Source organism: Microtus pennsylvanicus, chromosome 12 (assembly GCF_037038515.1).
Source record: "Microtus pennsylvanicus isolate mMicPen1 chromosome 12, mMicPen1.hap1, whole genome shotgun sequence".
Taxonomy (NCBI): Eukaryota; Metazoa; Chordata; class Mammalia; order Rodentia; family Cricetidae; genus Microtus; species Microtus pennsylvanicus.
In genome coordinates, this window is record NC_134590.1 from 38013184 (window position 1) to 38039430 (window position 26247).

A 26247-nucleotide genomic window follows, 5' to 3' on the forward strand; every position below is an offset into this window, starting at 1 on the left:
GTACTTAAAATACTGGCTAGAATTCTTTGAAGACCAGAATACTTTGAAGACTGGGCTCTTGTCATTGCTTCATATCATTTAGTAAGAAGATTATAGTCGAGTATAGGCCTGTACTCAGGACATGTCTCATTCAGTGGAAGATGTCTATCAATAACAGAGATAAAAGCTGTAGTTAAAGTGTGTTATCTGGGCAACACTGGTGATAGATGCAAAAAATAAAATTTAATAGACAGTTCCAGTTACTAGTTAAGCTAATAACACTATCTACAGGGAGATAGGCTGATGCAGTAATTATAGTGAGCTAGCCAATGTATTCACAGTGCTATTCATATTCAGTTGTAGCTCTGCAATTTACAACCAACTCTGCAAAACTAACTTAAACTTTCCTTCCTTCCTTCCTTCCTTCCTTCCTTCCTTCCTTCCTTCCTTCCTTCCTTCTCTCTCTCTCTCTCTCTCTCTCTCTCTCTCTCTCTCTCTCTCTCTCTCTCTTTCTTTTGTTTTCAAGACGGTTTCTCTGTGTAACAGCCCTAGCTGTCCTGAAACTAACTCTTGTAGACCAGGTTGGCCTTGAACTCACAAAGATCTCCCTGCCTCTGCCTCCCAAGTGCTGGGATTAAAGGCATGCACCTCCACCACCCATCATAATTTAAATGCTTCTACTTTTAGGAACCACCAGCTACAAAATGAGACCAATGATAGAGTGCAACCCCTAAAGCTGAATATTGAAGGAATAGTTTGTTTACTGGGTTTGGGATTGGGTAGACTTTAGGAAGTCAGACTCCCTACAAGAACATGCATGCACACACTTCTACATTAACGAAAGACTTTCATATTGACAGAATACTGTGTTGCTATTTTAATTCATTTGTACATTTGGCTAAAAGATCTTCATAGCTGGCATTTTCTTTGGGCCACCAACCAGCTCCCAAGTAAAGAGACAGAGATTTGTTATTTGAATGCTTGCTCTTAGCTTGTCCCACTAGCTCTACTAATTTAACCTGTTCATCTACATTTTGCCTTTCTTTAATTCTATATGTCTTACTTTCCTGCTTCCTCCGGGTTGGTTGATTGGCTCCTGGTGTCTCCCTGTCATATTCTTTTCTTACTCCCCTAGACTAAATTCTTCCTCCTATTTTTTCTCCCTGCTCAGAAGTTCCACCTATACCTCCTTCCTTGCTATTGGCCATTGAGCTTTTTATTAGAGCAATTAGGTACCTCAGGCAGGAAAAATATGGCAACAGATCTTTATACAATTAAACAAATGCAACACATCTTTACATGGTTAAAAAAATATTCCACAATAGATCTTATCTGTTATTCTTAATCATGCTATCCATGGAACCTAGGAAGTTTAAGGCTCAACTCTAAAGAAAGTTAAGGGGGGCAGTTCATCCCACTAAAGTAAATACCAACTGTGTATGCAGAACTTTGCTAGAGCTGTGGAGAATATGAGAGAAGCTTGGAGAGACCTCTGGAGACAGTGGATTTATTACACAAAGAAAACTTAAAGAAACTTAAAAGGGATGTCAAAAGCTGCTGACTGTGTACTCCCAGCAGCTCCAACCCAAGCAGGCCTTAAAGTGTTTGCAGGGAGAGAAAGAGAATTACAACTGCACTCACAACCGGAAACATTGCCTTGTTTCTCAGTCTCCTTTCCCCTTGTCCTGAGCAGAGGGAAAGGAAGGGTGTTGCCCTTTCCATTCTACCCATTATCGAAGGACTGGCTTCAGCCTTGAAGCAGGCTTGTGGGTAAAGGTGCTGAAAGAGGGCCAAGGAGTTTCAGGCACAATTAACTGATGCTGGTCGTGTATGCTAGACCAGACTATATATTTCTATCACATAAGCATAGGATATTTTTATCATAGAAACAAAATCGAAAGTCAGAGGGACCCATATGTTCTAAGCAGAGGAAGAGGTAAGTTCAAAAGCAAATTGGAAATGGGACTGGATAAAATTCTGAAAAAGCATTTGCCCATTTGATGACATTTGAGATGTATTGCTTCTTATTGGCAGGTATTTTGTGTACTTCGTGAAGGTGATCAGATGAATTGGTGCTTTTAAAACATATCACTTAGAGCCGGGCAGTGGTGGCGCACGTCTTTAAACCCAGCACTAGGGAGGCAGAGGCAGGCGGATCTCTGTGACTTCGAGACCAGCCTGGTCTATGAGAGCTAGTTCTAGAACAGGCTCCAAAGTTACCCAGAGAAAGCCTGTCTTGAAAAACCAACCAACCAAGCAAACAAGAACAAAAAACATTGCTTAGCAAGAACTGTCTTCATCCATAGCATAGAAAGAAGGAACTAGTTCCAATGGTGTTTGATTTTGCTGTCCCTGTACCTTGGGAGAAACAACGAAATACAAAAATCTCTCTTTCTGGTGCCCTAGAAGCTGCATTGAGAAAATCCAGACATTTACAGCTCAGTGAATGCATAACCAGTACTTCCTTCATGGGGAGAAGAAAGAACGGCTAAATCTGGCATGAATATCATGGTTTTCTTAAAAGACTTGCAAAACCTACTGGGCAGATGTTGTGTTTTGATTGCTAAACCAGACTGGAGTTACAGTAGTGAGGGTGTGAGCACTTCCACAGGAAAAAATAAACCATCACACCGGATGCTAAGGAAACCATGTGGAGTGAAGGAAATGGAAGCTTGTGATTTCGGCCTTTGAAGGTCTGCACCTGCAGTTGGAGGACTTGAGATGGTGTGCCTGACTTCTCTTAAAGAGGAGTTGTACCATGTGGTTTAAGAAGAGTAAGACTACTGCCTCTCCACATGGGTATCTGTTTCCTCAAGTATGAACACAGGTAAGGCTGTGTGTGAGTAACGACTGATGTATGAAGCCGGTAACTGAAGAATTTTCAACTCATGTGTCAATTTCTGGAGCTCTTGGCTATAAAGAAATTAACTGAGTCAGCATCTGTATTCTCAGATCAATCAAAACTTTTGTGAATAGATAGGACATTTTGATTCTTTTTTCAATGTCCTTAACTATCTGCATAGACCTTGGACTTCTTCCGTACACATGAATAAGCCCCAGACTCATGTCCGCAATGTAGCTATTAATACATTTGCAATTGAACCTCCATGTATTGTAATTCAACCAGCTGAAATATTTTCCATCAGGAATCGAACATTATATAAAATGCAGAAATTAAAGTAAGTCTGATTTTCCCTCTTAAATCTCTCCAATGACTTTCTATTTTCTTGTTACAAAATCCTACACCCTGTATGTGGCCTGCAAGAACCTACTTAATTGTCGCAACCGCTCTTCCAACTTGTTTTGGTTTTGTATTCGCTATTTCACTGGGAGAGACCCTTTGTTTTATTTTAGTTCCTCTAAGGTGCCTGCTTCCTGCTCCCTCTAAGGTTTCCCAAATGTTCTTCTTTGCCTGAAACATGCCTTTGCCTCCCCCATGCAAATCTCACACCCACTCCTTCATTTCTCAGCTTAAATGTCACTTGTTTAAAAAAAGACTTTTTGGAGTTACCAATCAAAACTGTTCCTTTTCCCGACTTCTCTCTAGCATAAAATATTGTTTGTTCCCATACCATAAATGTGATCCTTGGTCTGAAATGAATGGGCAGATTGAAAGGGATCAGTCTATGTGATGACAAATACTACTTTTATTATTTCAGACAACGTGTCAGACTGGGGAAATTGTGCACAGATTGGGATTTCTCAGGGTTTCTCAGCTAGGAAGAACTGCACAGAACGCTAATTCCTGAATGGAAGCCCATGGAAACAGAAAGCAGAGATAAAGAAGCAGGGCCCCTAAGGTCAATGACTCTTTCCACATAGACCAGATATATCACCCCCATCACTGGGTAGACAGTGTGCCATGGGTGGGTGGGAGGAGGAACGTTATAATCTCCTACCACATGAGCACACAAGATTGTGAGTAGCAGAAAAGCATTTTTTTTCCAATTTAGAATTCAAATTTAATACTTGAAGTTAGACATGATGAATGATTATTTTAGACTTTAGAGATAAGTTCATATGTTTCAAATATCACAATGCATGTATATATCATAAACAAAAGAGACACATCAATATGTATACATGACATGGAAGAATTATTTATTTATTAATATGTGTTATATACATAGTATATATGCCATATGTGTATATACATAGTGCACATACAGATGTCATATACATACCTGTACACATGTTAAATAATATTATTATTTGGGTGCTGCCAGCCTCTGCAATGATATTGTAGGCCCCAAGAGTATAATAAAGATTGTCTACTTCATTTTTTTTTTCTGTATCCGGGACTCCTCACATCACCAAATATCTATTAATATAAGTTGGATTTTCAAAATATTTAATGTCTGATTTTGTTTAAGGCTCAAAAATAGCTGAAGTGGATGTCATGACTATTGTACTGCTGCTCATGATAAAATGATTGGTATTAAAAATTATTGTCTAGACTGTGTTTTTCTAAGATTTCTATTTTAGAAATTCTCAAGCTTAACGCGCTGGAAGCTTATCTTTCCATGATAATTTCAGGAAAATAATTACATTCGTAATTGCAAAGCTCCTGAGTCATCAGCTCTAGGAGGAGCAGCCTTTGAGGAGAACCCAGCAAAAGAAAGTCTGTCCTGACCAAATCAGAGCAGCCAGTGTTGCAATGTAGACTTACCCCTTATCACAGCAATGTCAAAGGGCCTTCTGATTCTTCAAGAGAAGTTTTAAAAATTTGCATTGTTAGTGCCAAGCCCCATTTTGGAACTGATTAAAATTTGGTGGACTCTGTGGCCCAACACTGTCGGAGGACCTCCTGCTTTTTCGCTATCCTCAGGCGCCGACGCTGTGACGTCCGTCTTCACATCTTCATTAAGGATGTCTCATGGTGCGCTCTCTTGCCGGTCCTGCTCTTGCATTTCATCTACCATTTACACTGGTAACATGAGGGCCTTCAAACGCTTTCTTAACAGTACAGTTTCATTGGTTCATAAGGAGTCTTTTTCTATCTGTGGGTTTTTTGTCCATACCCTTTATCTTTTGTTTTGCTACATGTTCTACTTGATTTGAAGCTTTCAAAGCTTTTATAAGTACACTGATTAGCAAAAGGAGGAAAAAATGGAGCCAAATTGTCATACAGAAGATCAGATTGAAAGAAAAAGATATCTGGTAAATCCAGCTATGAGACTACAGAGGAAAGAACTGATACATCAAAATGACAGAGTAATTGTCTGACCAGTGGGTGCACCTCATCTGCAAATCCTTGGGACAACAGTTAAGTGATGTGGGATTCCCTTCTGTATGCTATAAATATGTTTTATTACCATTGGTTAATAAAGAAGCTTCTTCGGCCTAAAGCATGGTGGGAAATCCAAGCAGAAACAGAGGAGGAAAGAAGGCAGAGTTAGAGAGATGCCTTGTAACCACCAAAGGAGTAGCATACAGGCACTGGTAAACCACAGCCTAGTAGCAATACACAGATGACTAGAGATGGGTTAATTTAAGATGTAAGTGCTGGCTAGAAATTTACTTGAGCCATCAGCCAAAGAGTGCTGTAATTAATATAGTTTCTGTGTGATTATTCGGGTGTGGGCAGCGGGGAAACTAAAGCACAGCCTCTGCTTACAGTTAGGTTTTGTGAAATTTCTCTTAGCAGTGACTTTTCTTAAGAGATGCCAGAAAATAGTAAAGTTAGATTTGTTTTTGTTAGCAATTAAAGATGGGAGCATGTTGGCAGTTTTAAAATGTGGTCTTTTTTCCTATCTTCTACATATTTGTCAGAAAAAAAATTACTGTGTCCTAAACTATGGCATGCAGTTTTAACAATTCTTTAATCTTTTTACTATCTATAGGAAAACTTTGGCTGAAATCATGTAGACACAGATGTATATCAGTGCCTCACTGTCCTGAAACCTACTGCAAACTGAAAATGTCTTAACTGACAAGCTCACTACAAGGACAAGGGTAGGTGGAAATAACTCACAGGAAGTGCTGACAATATATTTATCTATGGTCTAGTGCATTCGCACGTAAGCAATAGCAATCCATTATGACTGTTGCCCGTCAATCCTTTTTAAGATGAAGTCCTGCTTTGGAATCAGGAGAGTATAAAAATATGTTTATCAGTATAACAAAACTCTCGGGTTTTGTGGCTTAATGAGTTGCTAAAGTATTAGTTTTATGGGAAAACATTTATTGAGACAATATTTAATGGTGTTCTTTAAACTGTGTTGTTGCCACAATACCATCACCTTTCGGTGAAAGGTAGGATTATCTGAACAAGTTCTGCAGCTGCCCTGTCTATTGTGGTCTGGGGGTAGGGACCACTTACGGTTTTCTTGTGGTGAGAAGTTACATGACACTTTCTAAGCAACTCTTACAGTAACTAAGAGACTCAAGGAGTCTACTGAAGGTGTCAAAGTAGAAAGTATAATATTTATAAATTAATATATTATTTTGTTTGTTCACAAATATTGTGAAATATGTGCCTGATGCTTCTACAACTCTAAGTTCTCTATCTGGCAAAATAATATTGGACATTTTATAAAAATGAAAGATTACTTTAAATTTCATGTGTGAGCAATTCTGGCTATCAGAAATATTTGCAAAGTCTTGAGAAGAAAATGAAACTTGAACTGAGTTCTTGGAGAATAATGGGAGTAAACAAATTAATAGAACTAGATGCACTGAGGAGTTACCATTTCCGGGGTGCCTTAGATGTACAATCACATTATGTTCCAATAGTTTTTACTAATAGAGAAACCAGGGCCCAAATGTTAGTAGAATGTGCTCAAACTGCCTCAGCCCACATGGTACATTCAGCTCCATCCTGAGAGCAACCTTTTTAGATCCAGCTCCATTGGCTTTACCAGAGGGAATCCCAGAAAAAGGCTGGCTTGGAATTACTCCTCCATATGGTCCTACATGGCGCACCTATATGGTGCATGTTACTCACCTCCTATTTTCTTTAGGTTTCCTATTTGCGGGTAACACGATTGTTTCTTCTTTCTTCAAGGAGCTGCTAACCTCATTGCATGAGCTTCTATAAGTAAAGCGCTTGGAGCAGCAGCTGGCATGCAAGCGGCCAGTGAATGTTAGTGCTGCTGTGAAGATACAGATAAAAGGGGATACTGGGAAGGAAAGTGAGAGAAGAGGGCGAGGAAGGAGGGGGTTTTCCATTTATCACCTCTTTCATGCCGGTGCATTAAGGGTACATAAGGGGCAAGAGCAACAAAAGCAGAACAGGTTAAGCAGTTCCATTTGCTCTGCTACCAAAAACCTAGGCTGTAGGGGTAGGGGCAGGTCACCTTGGCATAATTCCAACCTCAATGGAACACACTGGGAACAGATATATAGTCCAGGGGCCTGGCAGTCGACAGATCTCCATATCTTAATTCTTATAGAAAGTCAATTTCTTTGTCTACTTTGCCCTCTTAATGCCTCACTTAAATAATTTATGTAGTGCTAATACAGCCTAGATGTGCTCAATTTATCTGCTATTTACTGCTTAGCCTCTTTCAGCTTCGATTAAGCCTGCATTTATAAAACTGGAAGAATTAGTTCAACCCAGAGTTGTGGCAGACATATAAAATATGTATCGGGCGTTTGGCTAGCGACTGGTGATTAACAAGCAATTAATAAAAGGTAGCTTTTACCATCTTTCCTGCGTCATCTTTTCTTTCCCTCCGCATATAAGGATGCATTAGACCGGCTTAGCGCTTATGAGCAAGCAGTGGTGGAGCGGAGTTTTACTTGGCACTGACGCTGTGAAATCACTGGTGTGCCTTGCAGCACCGAAATCCTTCCCTGGGGAGACCGCAGCATCTAGAGATTGTTTTGTACTTGTTTACCACTGTATCTTCAGTGCTCTACGTTCAAATTACCAAACAGAACCACGCAGAAAACTCCAAATAACCAAATGACAAACTCATGGAAAAAGATATTGTAGGAGGCCCCAAATCCTAATTATTTTATAAAAACAACCAGGAAGAGTAAATCGAGGACGAGTTGAGCTTGACCTCCTGAGACACTGTAACTGATGTAAAGAATAATTGTATAGTTATAACCTGTCTTGTTCAGAGAAGGATTTAAGAAGGCTAATGAAGATTAGGGGAAAAATATGTATGAACTATTGGGAAAGAAAGAAAAAGACACCGAGAATATAAAACTAAGATGAACCCAGGAAGAAGCCACAAACAGAAAATTTGTTATAGACACCATGGAAAGCAAAAGCGAAAACACAAGCAAACATAAACAATTCTGCAGGCTCTGGCCTAAGTCAAGGAAGTTTGCCTAGGAAGTGCGGCCTTCTGCGAAGCATTTAGCGCTAAAGAACCTGGGGTTTTGGGGGGGGTCTCCCTTTGCCGCCAGAATGGCCTCACAAGGATGGTGCTTTTGGGTGGCCTGTAGTCTGAAAGCAGTTGGTGGTGTGGATTCACAGAGGCCTGGACTCCACTCTATGAGCTTCGCCCATTATCTCATTTTCATAATAATGTCTGCGCTTCTCTGTAATTGCCTCACTTTCCGTCAACAGATTGAGTGCAAAGATAAGTACTTTCATGTTTTAAGGGGGAGAGAAATTCAGGTAGGTAATCTATTAAAAACAAACAAACTAAAAAGCCCCAAACCGTAGAATGAAGCATGTTAGGGGATGACCCTACTTGTTCTCAAGTAGGTTTCTGGGATCCTCTCTTTTTATCTTATCGCCAAGGTTAGACAAGGCCTGGTTCAGAGAAGAGAAAGTCCTTCTAGACTCCAACATCCCCAAGGTCTGAGACCTGGTTACCCAGGGATAAGCCTCTGCACACTGACTTTAGGCTGCTCCTCAATTCATCTAGAAAAAGGGATCTTAGTATCTGGTCAGAGCGCAGACCGGAGAGAATCTTATAGAAGGATTGGCAAATATACCGATTCCCGGAACCTGGAAAAACCGGTGTCTTAGATGACTGTGAAGTTTGGGAAACACTGAGGCAACAGGGAAAGTTCTCGGTGGAGTAAGCTTCTGCAATCAGGAGAAGGCGGCAAGGTTCCGCCCCTTCGGCCACCAGCCCAGGTCAGAGCGCACAGCCAGGGCACCGGGCAGTGGGAGGCCAGCGAGGGTCCCTGCGAGAGCCCGGTGGCGGGTCCGAGCCCACGACCCGAGACACACCCTCCCCTGGTCCCCACTGGGCGGACGCGCTCCAGGTGGCCTGGGAGGCAGGCGCGGCCAAACGGCGGCAGGCTGACTCAGCCGCCCAGCAATGCTGCGGAACCGGGACGGCCTGCCCCGCCGCCCCCGCCGCTGAGCTCGGGCCGCCCCCGCCGGCCGCGGATCCCCGCCCCCGGGGCCCCGGGGAGGAAGCACCCGGGCGCGGCGCCGAGCACCTGGGCGGCCCGGGCGGGCGCGGCTTCCGGGGCTGCGTGCTCGCCGAGCCCAGCCGCGCTCCCGCCTCCAGGTGCGGCGCGGTGTCCGCCCGCCGGTGACAGCGCCCCACGGGGACAAGCCGGCGCTGCGCTGCCCAGGCTAGGCGGCCGCGCGCGAGGCGAGTCCCCGGGGTGGGCTGGCGGCGGTACGGTCCCGGGTGCGAGAACGCCTCGCCTTTCCGCGTCGCGCGGCGCTTCGGGGCTCGCGCAGTGCTCGGGCTCTGGATTGTGTCGCTTGGATCGTGCTCCCGCGTGTGGGCGTCGGAAAAGAAAGCAGAGCCGGTAAGTGATCTGAAGGCTGCACTTGCTTCTGGGATTTGACCCGCCAGGGTGACAATCCAGTCCAGCAGACTCGGCCTCATCCCTACCCTCCCGCCCCCGACCGAATGCAGCCTGGGCAAGTTCCAGGCACTGAGTTTTTTTCTCTCTCTCGGTAGAGGTAATGACTTGGAGCCCCGTGCTCCCCCGCACCCTGCTGGTTACACACTTAAGACGGCAGCCCTGTTAATTAACTTTAATTACAATCATTCGGCCTCCACCTGCCTGAACCTAGCACTGTACCCGAGGACCTCTCTAGAGTGCTTTTATCAGGCATCTCTTTCTCCTTTGGTGTGAGAAGCAGTTCTCGTGGGAGAATTGATGTCCATCTATTAATTAAAGTAAGTTTTATTTTACTTCATTCTGTCACCACTTCTTCTTCTTCTTCTTCTTCTTCTTCTTCTTCTTCTTCTTCTTCTTCTTCTTCTTCTTCTTCTTCTTCTTCTTCTTCTTCTTCTTCTTCTTCTGTCTTGATTTTTTCTGTGGCGATCTGGATGGAGTTACTTTGGAAGAAGGTTTGTGGAATAATCTTGGGAACTTTTGATAATTAGAGGAAAAATATGAAAGAAGTGATAAGCCAAGAGTAAGTTGGTAGAGCGATACCAAGTTTGTCCTTGAAGTATATAAGGTTTTTTTTTTGCCTGTATTGAAATAAGCTATTTTTAAAAGTACATTTAATCGGTTGTCATTGTTATTACCAATAATAGCACTGTACTTACAAACCCTGTATTGATTCTCCCTAAGCGCTCTGCACCAGAAGTGTATGGAGCATTGTTTGTATGCAAGTGGAAGGAAGCTAGGGCTGCAGTAACTTTTTGAAGAAAACGAGTATCTATAAGATTGTTATTTATGACTTTTATACACTTACAAGAGAAATGTGGAGGGCAAAGGCTCTTGGTATTTCACCATTTAACAATGTTTAAAAGAGAAAAAAAAAGTGGGTCGTGCAAGTAGGCTACATCCTAAAATGGAAATATCCCCTGGCTCCCATCCGAGGAGAGATTGAACACACATTTAAGGTGGGTCTTCACACCAAAAGGGTGTTATATTGGCTTGATGTGTCAGAACCAAAGATTTTTTAAAAAATAAAATGTACCTAGAGGGTAAGTCAAATGACTTGTTAAAACAGATTTATGTGCATCTGCTGTCTTGTATATTTTCCTTCGTCTGCTTAGTCTATCAGATGGGTTTTATGGGTTGTCTGTGAAAGGAGAGGCCCGGTGGTTCACTTAAAAACAAATTCATGTTTTTCTGACATCTCAAGTTCCCAGCTGTGAGGCTCATGGGCACTCAATGAATGCTTTTCAGAAGGAACCTCTTTTAGTTACCATGGTTAAAGGGAACTCGAGTTATAATGAATTACACTTTTGAAAACCTGCTTCTGGAAATTCTGGGATATAGCCTTCAAGAGGTCTCAGAAGGAGATTTTGCCTTTTGTTTTGTTACTTTCTAACACACTTCCTTGTGGGGTGTGGTGACAGGGACCATAAAATTCGCACTATGAGTGACAGTCATTGCCTTAATAGCTTTTGTGGTCACGTGTCCCACCCTGTCTTCAGATTTGTTTATTGATTCACATATTGGGCTTTGCTTTTTCATGTGCTAGACAGTGGGGTGTTTTGGATTCTTTGTAGAACAGTAATCAGGTGGATTGCTTCTTATTGGTGCTGGAAATACGCCTTAACTTTAACCAAGCATGGTGAATATAAAAGTAGAAGGTATGGGATGTCATCTTAAATCATTTCTACCTTAGACTTTATTATTTTAGATCTCAAAAACATACCACTGAGGGCCTGGCTAGAGGACTCAGCCAGTGAAGTTGCTATCTACCAAACCTAATGACATGAGTTTGTTCCCCTAGACCCAGGGTCTGAGGGTGGAAGGAGAGAGCTGAGTCTGTCACGTTGTCCCTGACCTCTAAATAAATGCTGCGTCACCCCCACCCACGTACACACACACACACACACACACGTAAATGTAGATAAAATGTCACCTAAATCTTATATATGTGATAGTAGTTAAGTCATTTGATTCACTTAGTTTTGTTTTCTTGATTGAAATAGCAGTGGTAGTCTCTCCTAATTGTCCTGTCTCTGTAGAAATTTTCTTGAAGTTTTAACTCGGCATAAGCAGACTTTCTTACATGTGCTCAAATGAGAACACAGGTATTCTGATATGGGCAAGGTGGGCCTTTTGTTGAAAGGTATTTTTGAGAGGCAGAGAGAATTATTTTCTGACTTATATGCATATATGTATGGATAATTGAGGGAATAACCTGGGATGGGTTGTTTAAATGCCTTATCATTCCTAAAGATAAAATATAAACCAAACACAGGCAAACAAACAAACAAGCCACCACTGGCTATGCTGTGTAGCTGAGCATGGGAGAGTAAGGCTCGCTCTGTGGACCAACATGGGAGACTGGACTTTTCCTGGTGTCAGATGCCTCGAACTACAGGGGTGGAGATGGGCAAGGGCTGTGCCGAGCTTGTCACTGCATTCTCAAGAAGTGCAGACACTTCCCTTTTCCACCTGCCCCTCTGACATCACTACTTGTTGAACTCAAGTCCATCGCACCTGCTCTGCCTTCCTGCTGTGGTTCGATGTTTATCTTCTCTCACTGTGCCTTCTTCATGGCCTTTGGTCTACTTTCAGGGGCTGATGTCTCCACCTGTGGCCTTTCCTCTTAGAAACCCCATTCAATAGCTCTTACTCTGATCTCAGCATTTGCAAAGCCCTGACTTGCTGCAGTCTTTAAGTGTACTTCTCGAGTGGCTGGAAGACGTTTAGAAGGCCCCACCCATCTATTCTAAAAGATGGTGCCAGATCTCTGGGGCGTGAATAAAGCATTATATTGCAAACCCTCTAAAGTCAAGGTCACAGACTTGAGTTTTTTCATTGCTCCAGCGTAAGTACTATTTAGCATCCATAATAGTCTTCTGAGAATGTTGTTCTGTCTCCCCAGTCCTTCTTCACTTGGACTGAGCAGTTTGTCTCAGGGCTGTTTGTACCCATGTCATTTCCTTTGCTTATTGTCATGTCTACGCCTGATCTTTTTTTAAACTACTGGAGAGAAGACATCTTCACTTTGTAACCCTTGACACTGTTCACAAGTGAGATAAGATGTACTGTTATCTTGAACTGAAAGTATTTCCCACTATTCTCTTAGAGAGAGCCATATTCCTTAAATATTTATTGAAGGAATAAATGTAAACAAAGCGGCATATAAATTCAGAGACAGTTGAAGTACTTGTCTTTTTGTAAGGACAAGAGATTTTAAGAATCGCAGAACCAAGAGGAAGCTCTTGAATTCAGTTGGAAAAGAGGTCAGGGCGCTATTTATAAATGCAGAGAGGAAACATTCACAGTAGGCTATTTTGAAACATCTGGTTGTTGCTCTAAAAATGCAGCTCTTAAATTCGGAGAGATGGTGAATAGATATTTGTACTGCAACATTGAGATGCAATGCACATGAAAAAGTGTGCTTATATCGTGACTCTACATTTAAAGGTCTTTGTACTGAGCTGTAATATTGTTTCCTGTTTTGCCTGGATTAATTGAACATTAAAGCTGTATTTAAACCTGTCTGCCTCTCGGTTCAACATTTTTGAAAGCGTTAGGTTCAGCTACAGATGTGCTACAGACTGTTAGGGCCAGGAGAGGGCCTGTTTCCAATAGAAACACAACTAGGCATCGCAGCACTTGCGTGGGCATCTACTACAGTGCCGTGTGGTCTCAGCTTGTCATTCCTCATAGAGATGGTGGAAGATAAACTCTTTCTTTGGCTGCTCCCAAGTCATGGCTTTACTTGAAAGATTTCTCCATTAGAATTTAAAGGAAATTTCAAACCTCAACTAATTAACTTAAATATAGATGGGAACTTTAAGAGATACGCTGTGACCAAGGAGATGATCAAGCACTTATGTATTAAGATCCTATCTAAAACACTCGGAGGCAGGCGTTGGGCATGGGGCAGTGCAATAACACCTCTTACTAAGTAAAGGTGTGAGCTTTCCTGACTTTGACAGAGACACTGAATTCTAGATTGCAGGGTTGGGTTTTTCTGAATACAAAGTAAGTAAAATAAAAATATCTCAAAATAATCTTTTCCCTTGAGCCAAAAGCCAAATGATTTGGCTGAGAATCTGGCTATTGGAAGATCAAGTTTCACTTATTTTGCATTTAGTGGCTAATGACTAAATGTTTGTTGTCTTCCAGAAACCATTCAAAGGGCCATGCACATATTCAAGCATATCCCCCTTGAAACAGCCTTGGGTGGTATGCATTATTATCTTCCCTGCCTATTCGAAGACAGCAGTGAGGCTCAGGAGAGAAAGACTTTGTTGAAGTCCACAAAAGTTGTGGGCAGCACATTTGGGACCTCTGGTAATCATTGTGGCTTGTGTTCTAAGTCTAAAGCCTTCCAGTCTCAAAACACTAATCGTGTCCGTGTCTCACTAGGTTAATAAAGCTGTGCTTACTACTAATTAAGTACTTTGTAGGTTTATTAGAAAAATAATTTACAGTCCTCTTTTAAAGAAAGGTGATATTAACGTGTAGGCCAAAGAGTTAGCACTCAAATCTAATGCATTTATATTATATGATATAATTAAGTGTAATATTGATTAATTAGATGAATTAATAATAGTCAGCACTCAACATATGATTTCAGTTTATATTAGGTCAATGTGTACATATATTTATGTTTATCTATCTATCTATATCTGTGTATGTGTGCACGCATGCGTGTGTGTGCCTCTATGTATGTATATCCATATGTATATATTCTTTTCTCTGTACTTATTTATTGGCAATTCTGTAAGAGAATAGATATATTTTCCTAATCTTAGAAGTAAGGGCTCTTAAGTTTCAGGGAAGTTAAATGATATTATAAAGATACCCAGTTAAAATGTAGAAAAACCTAGGTCAGGGAGATGGTTCAGTGGGTAAAAGTACTATCCTTGCAAGAATGATGACCTGAACTCAATCCTAGGAGCCCACATAAAATGATCACTGCAATGGTTCCTGATAATCCCAGAACACCTACTGCTATGTAGGAGGTGAAGTACTGATCAACCCCCACCCTCAGAAACTCCTCGGCCTGCAAGCCTGGGGTATATATATATGCAGTATAGCAGTGGAAACACATGCATGCATTCACACGTGTGCATGCGTGCATGTACGCACACTTACACCAGAAATAAGGGGAGTGAAGAGAAGAGGAATGGATGGGGAGAGAGGAGAGAGAGAATAGATTAAATAAAACAAATCAAAAAGTGGAGAAGTCTGGATGGGAATCTAGTGTGGGTGGAATTAATGAGGGACTAAGGGCAGATGGAGCAGGAAAAGCTCATGGACTGATAGTACTGCACTTTGAAGACTGAACTGTTAAAGGAGGAGAATAAAATGTACACAGAGTTCATTCTGTTTCCTCTCCCCTCTGCTCTATCAAATTGGCATCTTAACCATTTTGTAAGTGTACCATTGGATAGTGTTAAGCCTGCTTACATTCTTGTAGAACAGATTTACACAACATTTTCCTCTTGCAAAAACTGAACTATTATGCCCATTAAACGGCTTCCCACTTCTCTACCCCTCTTTGATGTTAGTCAGTTTACTCTTGATTGCTATGAATTCGGTAACTTTAGGTAAAAATGTGTTCATGTGGTAATTTCCTTTCTGTGACTGGTTTATTTTACTTAGCATAAAGTGGTAAAGACTCAACTTTGCGATAGAGTTTTCTTTCTCTCTCTGTGTGCATCTGTATGTCTTATGCATCCATGTGTGTATATATGCTTGTGTGTATGTGCAGATGTGTGCATGCACATGCATGTGGCAATCTGAGGGTAAACAGACAGACCCAGTCCTTTTCTACCTTATTAATTCATGTGGGGGGGGGGTCTTTCCTTTGAACCCGGAGCTGGCACCTTCTGCTACTCTAACTAGCCAGTCTGACCTCAGGCTCTTCTGTCTTCTGTCTACTGAATGCTGAGATTATGGGAAGGCTGCTAGTTCCACCTGGTAAGTTTCACGGGTACTGGAGACCAGAACTTAAGTCCCTATCCTTGGACAGCATTTTTTTAACCTCACAGCTATCTCTCCGGTTTTCATTTCTTTTAAAACAGGACTCCCTATCCCATCACTTGTGTGCATATTTCATTCTCACCTTCATCTGCCTTCATACACTGGGCTGCTCCTTTGTTCTCATTGGAAGTGAGAACATTCCAAAGTGTCATCTCCTGCTCTTGCCATCCAGCTGTTTCCTTACTCTGACCACTGCTTGCTTGTTTGGTCACTGGAGAGGTTTTGGTTCTTAATTGTTTGACTTTGGCTGACTATTTTGCTGAGCAAATTTTACCACAGTTACCCATAAACTGTCTTTCTGCAATGGTAGGTGCAAAATAACTGTTACTAAATTGTATATTACCATTGCTGTATAAAATGACATCAAAGATGTTTTCCATTAACTAGTTATTGGCTGTTAAATCTCAGGCAATTAACTTGTAAATGAACTGAGGCTTTTTTATATAACGACCTATATGGACACCTACACCCATGATCAACCTAAGAGTTCTGTATTATAAGATTTGAGCTTACAAAGTATGGAATATAGTAATTTAAGCACTCTTTACTACAATGCTCCTCAACCTATGAATTGCAGCTTCTTTGGGGTTACATATTAGATATTTACATTATGATTCATAATAGTAGCAAAATTACAGTTATAAAGTGGCAGTGGAATAACTTTATGGTTATGGGTCACCACAGCATGAGGAAGTGTATATAAAGGGTCTCAGCACTGGGAAGGTGGGGAACCATTACTCTAGTAACTCTCGAGTGCTCATGCATGGGACACCAATGAGAAGAAGAATATGACACCTTTCTACCATTTAATTAACTAGACAGATAACAGCCTGAGTTGTGGAATCCTACCCTAGAATTTTTGCTTCACTGTTATCTCTTTTTTTTTTTTTTTTGCCTTGGGTCTTGGACTTGTTTCCCAAGAGAGCTGCAAGAATAACAAAGGACCCTACACAGATGATTCACAACCATGGGTTGTTGTTAACAGTATAAATCCTAGGAAAAAGGAAAGGGGATGAATGTGTCTGGAGAAATGGGGTGGGCTAGTCGTTTAAATTAAGGTCATAGGGCTGAGCAGATCATAGCCTGTGGGTGAGCACATTTCAGAAAGATGATCAGATTGAGGGACTTGTCTTCTTATAAGGAGTTTAATTTTGTCACATACTAGGGTAGGTAAAGAGATGGTAGTGGAGACGGATGCCAAGTGATCAGCTTTTGATTCATGGCCAAATATATAAGGCTCTGACAGTAAAGGAGTTTTAGTTTAGACTTTCAACTTCCTAGTTTGATTTACATATGGAAATGTAAAATGTAAAATGAAAAATAAATTTTCACCATCACTTTCTCTTGTGTTTTGTTGTGGGGAACAAGATTGTTGGATGTGTTGTCTTTTTGGATACTTGGAGTTAATATTTCAGTTTTAAACAATGGAGTTAACTTTTGTGCGCAAAGAACACGATACCCATTGCTTATGACTATTCTTCACCAAAGCAGAGGGAACTGCATTACACTCTGGTGTAAACTACTTGGTTAGCATCCTCTTGACATGATGTCTTTTCATTTTTAAGGAATAAGCTATGTGTCCTCATTTGCTGGCACATTGAGGGCAGAAACACTTTTATTTTGACCATCTATTGTTCCCACAACATATGGGGACTGACTTGTTGTAGGGAGTGGAAATTGGTACCATGGTAGGATATATTGCATCACCTCTCTTGTCTCTGCTATTCAGTCATTGAGCTGAGTAGAAACAGTTTCTAGTATCCCTTGGCTCTAACCCTGGGAGACAGTACTAATCTACTGGGAACTACTGTTCTGGAAAGCAATAATCATCTATTGTTATTAGACACTGTACGGCATGTCTTGTAGGACATTGAAGGTTACACTATTCATTTAGTAGCTCCCATTTTATAGCTATTTTCAAAAGCTTCTCTTAATCATGTGACCTTATGAGTATTAAACTTATTAATTTGTTAAAACTGCAGTATCTCACTCACCTAGAGTTAAAATGATGTCTTTCTTTAATGGATTAAGGATATACTGAAGTTCAATTCTACAAACGCTTTTTTCCCTCTCCCTTAAGGAATTAGAATCAACCAAGGTGATTCCAGAGCTTGCCTGACTAAGCATGCAGAGTGCGCTTGTATTTACTGAAGTGGCTGAGGTATAAACCAAAGGTGTCATTTTTTTTCTTTCCTGGTTCGAAGACATACACGATGATCCTCTGGGAAAGGGTGCAGACAGGTGAAGAAGAAAAGAGGGCTTCAGTGGCCCGGATTTTCTTACATGAGGCCAAAGGAGAGGTTGTAGGTGCCCAGCAGATGATTTGGAATGACTTCCACTGATTTTCTGCCGTATTTGATTCCTAACCTGAAGACCTCTTAGAGGTTTGGTGGATTGGATGAATTTGAATCTGTTCTGGCTCTGTTCCTTACTAGCTTGCTGACTTAGGAAGGCTGAATTTTCAAACAATGAATACTCTTACCTGCCATCCTGACTGGATAAGAGGTGTCAAATAGTAATTAAAATGAATTGAGCTTAGTTAAGGTAATAGTAAAGAGTGTTGAATAGCAAGGCATGCTTAGCAGTGTAGAAGGCAGAGGAAGTCATCCTTGAGAAGGGGCACATTTGATGAGGGCGCAAGCCATGAACTATGGGAATGTGGAGTATGCACTGGTATAGTTGGTATTTTTACTCTTTGGTCTTTGGGGGTTCACCACCCAGCTACCAAATAAATGTATGAAGTCTTATTGTTACTTATAAATGCCAGGCAGGCCTTAGCTTGACTTGTTTCTAGTCAGGTTTTCTTAACTTAATATTATCCCATGTACCTTTTGCCTCTGGGCTTTATCCTTCTCTATTCTGTATATCTTTCTTTACTTCTTACACCATGGTTTGTTGTGTAACTGGTTGGCTGGGCCCTGATATCCTCTCTTCTCCTTTTCTTGCTCCCCATCTCTCTTTCCAGATTTCTTTTCCTGTTTATTCTCTCTGTCTGCCAGCCCTGCCTATACTTTCTTCTGCTTAGCTATTGGCCATTCAGATGTTTATTAGAGCAATCAGGTGGTTTAGACATGGAAAGTAACACAGCTTCACAGTTAAACAAATGCAACATAAATGAATGCAATACATCTTTGCATCATTAAACAAATATTCCACAGCATAAGCAAACGTAACATATTTTCAACTAATATTCCACAACATGCTTGTGATTGAAAGAGATGGAAGTGAGAGAGAAAAAGGTCTATATTAGGTACAGACTGAGGCCATTTGGTAGCTGCCACTGGAGCCAGAAAACCAGGGAATGTGAATTTGGATAGTTGTGGGAAGTGTTCACGATGTGGCCTGTGTTACAAAATTAACCATAATGCTTCAGGGATTGAGAATCTGGTGTGCAGGGAGGGAGCCAAGAAAGTTACGGATACTGGTCCAGGGACCTATTGTCATAGTTTAAGGTAAATAAAATGGTGGATTGAGTTGTGGCAGCAGGCAATTGAGGAGATGGAGTTGGGTTCATGATAGAGCATGGTAAGATGACAAAATTGTTTATTAGGTGACACATAGGTCAGGCTTATATGAGTCTAAGTGGTGTTCCCCTTCTGTGTGCTTCCTCATTATGTAAATCAGGAGAGCATGGTCATGTGTACAGTCATGTTTATAACACCCATCATTTGTACCATTCCTCAACTCATGCTGTAGGATGTTTGTAAACAACTACTTTGATTGGCATTTATTGGGAAGCTTTAGAAGGTGATAAACAAATTGACAGAATGTATTATGGTAAAATAATAATGGGAAACTCTGACTTCATTCATGTGTCTTAGTTGGTGTTCTAAATGATTCAAATGTATTGAGACATTCACTTCTTACTCCAGCCCTATGTGGGAGGTATAGGAACTACTTATACCTTTTCCTGTTTAGGAAGCTAAAGAATAGAGACACTACATACCCACATGCACAAGGTTTGTAGGTGGGGACATATTATTCGATCCATGTCACTTTGGTTTAAAAAGACTTTCTGCTTTTATATCAAAGTCGCCCAAGGAATGGTCAGAATATGGCTAAGACTATGGTCTGAGTGTGTTCATCCTCTCAGATCATATGTGAAACCAGAATCCCCTAGAGTCACAGTCTTTAAAGGTGGGCCCTTTGGGAGGTGGTTAACTCACAGCTGTGGAGCATTTGTGGATGAGATTAATGAGTTTATAAAATGGAAAGAGCGAACTTCTTATCCCTTTTGCTCTTCTGCCAGATTGGAGGGCATGCCTGGGTGTAACATACTTCCCCAGACACTGCGCCTCCAGGTGCCTTCCTCTAGGTTTATTGTGTTCCACAGCTGTGAGCAATGCATACCTATTGGTTTTAAATTATCCAGCCTAAGATATTTTGTACAACCACCTAACTAGCGTGAAGCAACTCTCTTAGTCTTTGAGATCTAACAGAAACAAGTCTTTCTTCCTTCTTTTCTCTACAGAACAACAGATAAATATTGCCTTCTCCATGTTCCTTCCATTACCTTTTAGGGCAGCAATTTTCAACCTATGGTTGTCCAAAGACCCTTTCACAGGGTTTTCCTAAGGAAACACAGATATTTGCATTAGGACTCATAACAGTAGCAATATTACAGCTATGAAATAGTTAATGAAATAATTTTATGTTTGGGGGTCACCATAACATAAGAAACTGTAATAAAGGTCTCAGCACTTGGAAGATTGAGAACCTTAGGGTATTATAGAAATGATCAGGATAACTCCAAATGGAGACGGCAATGTTCTTGTCTCCACATCCATCTATATCTAGTTCCCCACTGTATAAATGGTGTGGAACTCATTTAAAGGGTGGAGAGAGGTTAGTAAGGATGGTTTCAAAGCCAGAATAAAAATGAAACCTGTGTGTGTGAACGCACATGTACACACTTATTCTTATGTTGTTTTCATCTCTAGTTTTTACCTTTCTATTTCATATGTATATGTTCTTCTAGGTGGCAGATCAAGGACCCCAGGCCAAAGTCTATACTCAGAGCTCTCTCTGCTGCAACTGAGCATACTGAGTAGGGCTAAGGAGCCTGGTTCTTTTTTTTTAATGACATGGAATAAGATCGCCTTCCATGGACCCTAAACTCCTCTCTACACTTTAACTCTCACCCTGCCATTTCTCTAATAATAGAAAGGAATTAACAGTGGGACTTATAATAGTGAACATGAGTTTTGTAATGGAGTTCAATGTGTAGTATGGGTGATCACTAGGTCGTGTGGAGTAGCTTCTGCCACATGCTCTGTAACAGTGCATGAGTACATCTGAGTGTTTGCATTTTACAGAAAACGAAACTGAATCACTACTTTGGACCTGTACTTGAGTTCATGCTTCTAGGAAGTGAAGGAGGTAAGGCATGCACACGGTCTGGCTCCAGATTTGCGCGGTGTCTTGCGTGCAGAGTGTTAAGAATGTTTTTCACTCACGGGAAAAGAACGACAAGGTGCGACTTGAGTGACTTGGTCTAGAGAAGACTTGGGAGCTGTAGAGGATTTGGAACTCTAATTACCAAGTTTCAGTACACAGCCCAATCATGTTTGGAGGGTGTCAGGAGACATTTCTAGTCCTGCTATCTGTAGGTGTTGCTGTCTAGCAGATTCCCACACCAGTCCCCGGAGAGCCATTGAGTCAGACTCTGCCTTCCAGTAACCTCAGGGAAAGTCAAAGCACAGAAGGGCTGCTGCTGTCTCATATTTAAGAGCGTTCCCATCTCTTTGTATTTCATTACTTTCTTTGGAGCTAAAGTCTCTCAGGAAAGATAGACACATATGAACACCCTTGGTTGCTCAGTCCTTGCAGTCAGACTGTTAAAAAGTCAGGTGATTGGAAGACAGATACAGTATTCAAGTGAAAAGAACTGCAAGGCCTGTGGGTGGAGAGCCACTTTCAGGTCCCCCACATTGTCCGTGTAGCCATACTTAGGGCAGTGGATGATAGCAGAGAGATGGTTTTGGGTAGAACACTATTGTATCTGTCCGTGGCTCAGACACCAGGAAATAAAGTTTATCCTGTGAAAGTCTTTGTGTACAAGAACACAGACACACACAACAAACAAATGTAGCAATATAAATGTCTTTTGATCACTTCTATCTCTAACAGTCCAGTTCCATAACTCACATTCTAAGCTCTCGTCATAGATACATATGGAGAAAAGGGCATGCCATTCTATTTTAGGTGTCCAACTGTTAACCTTCATAGAGGAGGTACTACCTGCCTCCTCAGAACTACACATGGTGCATAGACAAGCAGATACAACATATGCTAAAGGAGCAAAAATAATGAGCTTTCTGCCTCAGAGGAAAAGAGTTAACAATGAGCTAAAATGAGTGAGGGACTCTATTAGACTGCTTGAGATAGTTTGATGAATGTAATAATAGTAGAGTTCTCAACAGGATTGACTTCCTACAAGGAAGTATTTACAAGGTATAACACTTGGCATATGCTTGCTTCTTGCATCGGTAGAATCTACTACTACTACTACTGTTTTTGTTGTTGTTTTTCAGAGGCTAGCATGTGTCATGGCACTATAAGAAACTTCAGCTTGACAATTTTGAAACTATGATCTTTGATAATTCACTAACCAAGGCAATGAGGGATTTAGTCAGAAACAGTTGCAGTTTTTCAGGCAAGAGTTATCCTCGGGTCCTGGGCCGCAGCACAGGACATGAGAATGGATGAATATGTGAGTGAGAGTGGCTGATATAACAAAATACACAGAGTGTGAGTGTGTGGCTTCAACAACAGAAATGCATTTTGCAAAGGTCCAGAGGCTGGTTTGCTGATTCTGGTTCTGTCTTGTGAGCGCCCTCTTTTTGCCACATCCTCGCTTGGGTGGGGTTGTTACGACCTCTCCAGGGAAATAACAAAGTCTGTGGTTTTTCTTATAAGGATCTAATTCTATTGTATCAGAACAGCATCATTTAAGTAATTAGTTCCAAAAAATCTCTGGCTCTGAATTGAGTCCCCTGGAAGGCGAGGGCTTTAGCATAGGAATTTTGGGGTGGAGGCCATAACTTAGTCTATAGCAAAGGATAAAACCAGGAGTTTGCCTGTTGCCTGTTTGTGCTTGATAAGGCAAGGGCTGGCTGGGGTTCTCAGGTCTGAATCTCAGATTTGGGTGACTAGGTGGGTGATGGATACCACTTATGGAAAAATCTGAAATTTTCTTTGAATACGTATATGTTTTGTTAAAATTGTTTTTTTGTACTTAGAGGCTTTTGTGAGAGCTGGTAACCATGACTATGACATTTGGGATTTATTTTACCCAAAATGACAGTGCATCTGAGCCTTTAAAATCACTAAGCAGTGCATTGTGTTTATAATTTATAGCAATCTGAATTCTTATTTTGTACATTGTAGCAGTTAGTTCCAGCCAGTGTCCTGGGGTGGGGGGGAGGAGGGAGAGAGAGAAGAAGAAAATAAACACAATCAGCTACAAAGTAAAGAGGTAGTGATTTCTTTGGCAGTGTGGGTTAGCTCCCTGCCCCAAACCCTCCCTGACACAGGCACTTTCTGCTTTGCTCTCTGTCATCTCACCTTCTCTGCTTCTGTACTCAGTGAAGGTGGGTGTTCTCCTCGGAAACTCTGCATTTCTGCATTTAACAGTGTTTGCTGATCTTTTTACATATTCAAGGCAATAGCTTATAACGTTTGTTCACTTGAGCATGCCAAGTTTATCCAGTGACCTTTGGAGCGCTTATAGCAGTTGTGGCCTCCAGACATACTGCAGAAAGGAAATTGCTTAGGGAATTTTATCTTGTTTGTTTTATTTATGTTAAAACTTTTATATAGTTATTTTCTTTTCCTTGAAGCGTAAAGTATAGATATCAACACACCCTTATATGAAGTACCGAGATAAATTAGCTTTTTAAGAGCCTGTTGATTCTAGGGCTAGCGGTACATACCTCTAATGGGGAGTTATTCTTGGTTGAGTTTCGAGGTTCACCCTGCGAATATTTAATATTAATTCTTAGTCTTGTGCCTGACTGGCTGCTTACTATTTGATTTGAAGGTAATCCTTGGGAAGTTGCCTAGTAGCACTTGGAATTTTATTCAGGGAGTGACTACCTCCAGTTGTTATTGTATTGTCCAGTATGTAAATTATTAACCAGGTCTTTATCTTGCCCAGCTGTGTGATTCTACTTTTTTGAATCCTTTAAGATTTTTTTTTTTTTTTGGTTTGGTTGGTTTTTTGGTTTTGTTTTGGTGAACAGTATAAAACTGTTCCACAAATGCTTTGAGAACAGTCTTATCATTCAATTGTGTTTTCATCAGTTAAGGACATAAATTCGTCACATTGTCGCATGCATTGTGAGACTCATTTTCTTTCTTTCTTTTTTTTTTTAATGTTAGTAAACAGCATTTCTGCCCTGCAGCTTTGTTGTAAGCCTAGAGATTGGCTTTCAGTGCCACCAAAGAGTCCAATCTTAGAAGTTTGCAGTTGTCTTAATTTCTATTCTGTTTTCACTGGGTAAATATAGTGCAAAATTAGGCTTTACTAGTTAAAGTATCGTGGGCTGAGAATGGTGCTTAGGGATAAAGTGCTCGCTTAGCATGTCTGAAGATTTGGCTTGAATCCAAGCAACACTGAAAGAAATTGTGTATACAGTACACACACACACACACACACACACACACACACACACGAACATAATAATAAAATTAACCTAATTGTTTTTTTTTCTTCAGGTTTGAGCATACAAACAGAAAAGAACATTGCAAAAACATTCTACAAAGTGATAGAGGAAAGAACGCATAAGAAGTACATCCTGTGTATGTCTCCCCGTGCTGCTTTTTAATACTCAGGTAGTAATGAAGCCACCATTATGTCCTCAGTCAGTGAAGTAAATGTGGACATCAGAGATTTCCTAATGAGCATCAATTTGGAGCAGTACCTCTTACATTTCCGTGAATTCGGTTTTTATACTGTGAAGGACTGCACATCGATAAACGATAGTGTGCTACACCAGATTGGAATCTCACCAACAGGACACCGTAGGAGGATACTTAAACAGTTACAAATGATCTTTTCAAAGATGCAAGACATCCCAATATATGCAAACGTTCAGAAAGCAAAGAATGGCACCACCTCAAAAGAGCATCAGCATCCTCCATCTTCCAGCAGCAACACCTGCGCAGAATTTTCTGATTCTATTAGCGTTCATAGACCTGGCCTGACACAGGTGGAGACGGTTACAATGAGTACCTTTGGTGTGGGAAATTGTCAGTCTCCTAAGTCACAAATTAAGCTATCCCTTCCTCCGTGTGACCCGCCCTTTCCAGAAGAACTACACCAGAATGTGGATTCTTCACAGGATTCTTTATTTGGTAGTGTAAATGTTAAAATAGATTCTTTGGCTACCCAGAAGTCTGTGGATTGTCCAGCTGGAGAAGAACAAACAGAACAAGTCAACTTGATATCAGAAAATTCCATCAAGGCTCCGAGCACAAACCCTGAACGTCTTCCCTCTGTGGACTATCCAACATCAGAAACACATTCTGGAAATGGTACTAATGGCTTCTTAGAAAGCTCCCCAGCATCCCCGTTCTTTCAATTTCAAGGAGAGATGGTTGTGAACGATCTCTATGTTCCATCATCACCAGTCCACACACCCATGAGAAGCCGGAGCAAATTGGTCTCCAGACCTTCTCGATCGTTTCTGCTGAGACATCGACCTGTCCCAGAGATCCCAGGGTCAACAAAAGCAGTTTCAGGGAGGTAAAAACTATTACAGAAACCTTATGTATTCAATGTGGGAGACGTCACTTATGGTTAGCGACAGTGTTTTCAGTGTTCTTTCTAAGGCTAACCTCTGTGTATTTGACCTCTGTATATTTAATCCAGGCTTTCCATAATTTTTTCTGACATTTTTACCCCCATATTTTTTGTACTTCCCATATCTCCTAGAGTCTGTTTCAAGTACATACATATCTACTGAGGACTATAGCCTTTCCTTGTTTCACTGGGGCAACATCCCTTCTCCTCTCTTCCCCTGGATATTCCTTTGTCTTCTCTCCTCATCTGGAACTGTGTTCCATTAGCATGGATCACATGTTTGACTTGTTGACTCTTTCTCTCTATTTCATTATTTACTCTTTGGCAGGGAATGCATTCTTAATGCCCGTTTCTCATTGCCTGGCACAGTGCTTGGACCAATTAATAATTCAACACAAATCTGTTGAACTTGGAAGTATGTGTTCTAGGCAGGGGGATATAGAATACAGAAAGGGTTACAGTCTAATGTCGAAGACAAGGGTAAAAATATGGCAGAAATACAGTGTGAAGCAATGTTTATAAACCACAGAACTCAGGAACCCCAGTGAGAGGGACCCTACCAAATACAAATGGTTTCAGGTATTCTGCGGTAGCTAGGCAATGCCACAGAAGCAGACTTACAGTAGAGAGAACCTTCTACCATTTATTAGTAGCTGGGGTTTTCTCCA

The 26247-nt window shown here is 41.1% G+C and overlaps 2 protein-coding genes across 3 annotated transcripts in view; both read left to right on the forward strand.

The window, feature by feature from the left end:
- Positions 1-3024: 3024 nt before the first annotated feature.
- Positions 3025-24613, forward strand: LOC142832374 (uncharacterized). The gene is made up of 4 exons (XM_075942801.1): positions 3025-3158; positions 4808-4909; positions 8947-9654; positions 24493-24613. The coding sequence occupies exons 1-4, from the start codon at positions 3025-3027 to the stop codon at positions 24560-24562; spliced, it is 1014 nt and encodes a 337-aa protein (XP_075798916.1). The 3' UTR covers positions 24563-24613.
- Arap2 (ArfGAP with RhoGAP domain, ankyrin repeat and PH domain 2) overlaps positions 24498-26247 on the forward strand; it is a 152675-nt gene continuing 150925 nt past the window's right edge. For both annotated transcript variants that reach the window (XM_075943488.1, XM_075943489.1), the window contains exon 1: positions 24498-25522. In XM_075943488.1, coding sequence (XP_075799603.1) covers positions 24630-25522 — 893 coding nt within the window. In that variant the 5' untranslated portion in view covers positions 24498-24629. The remainder of the gene's footprint in view (positions 25523-26247) is intronic.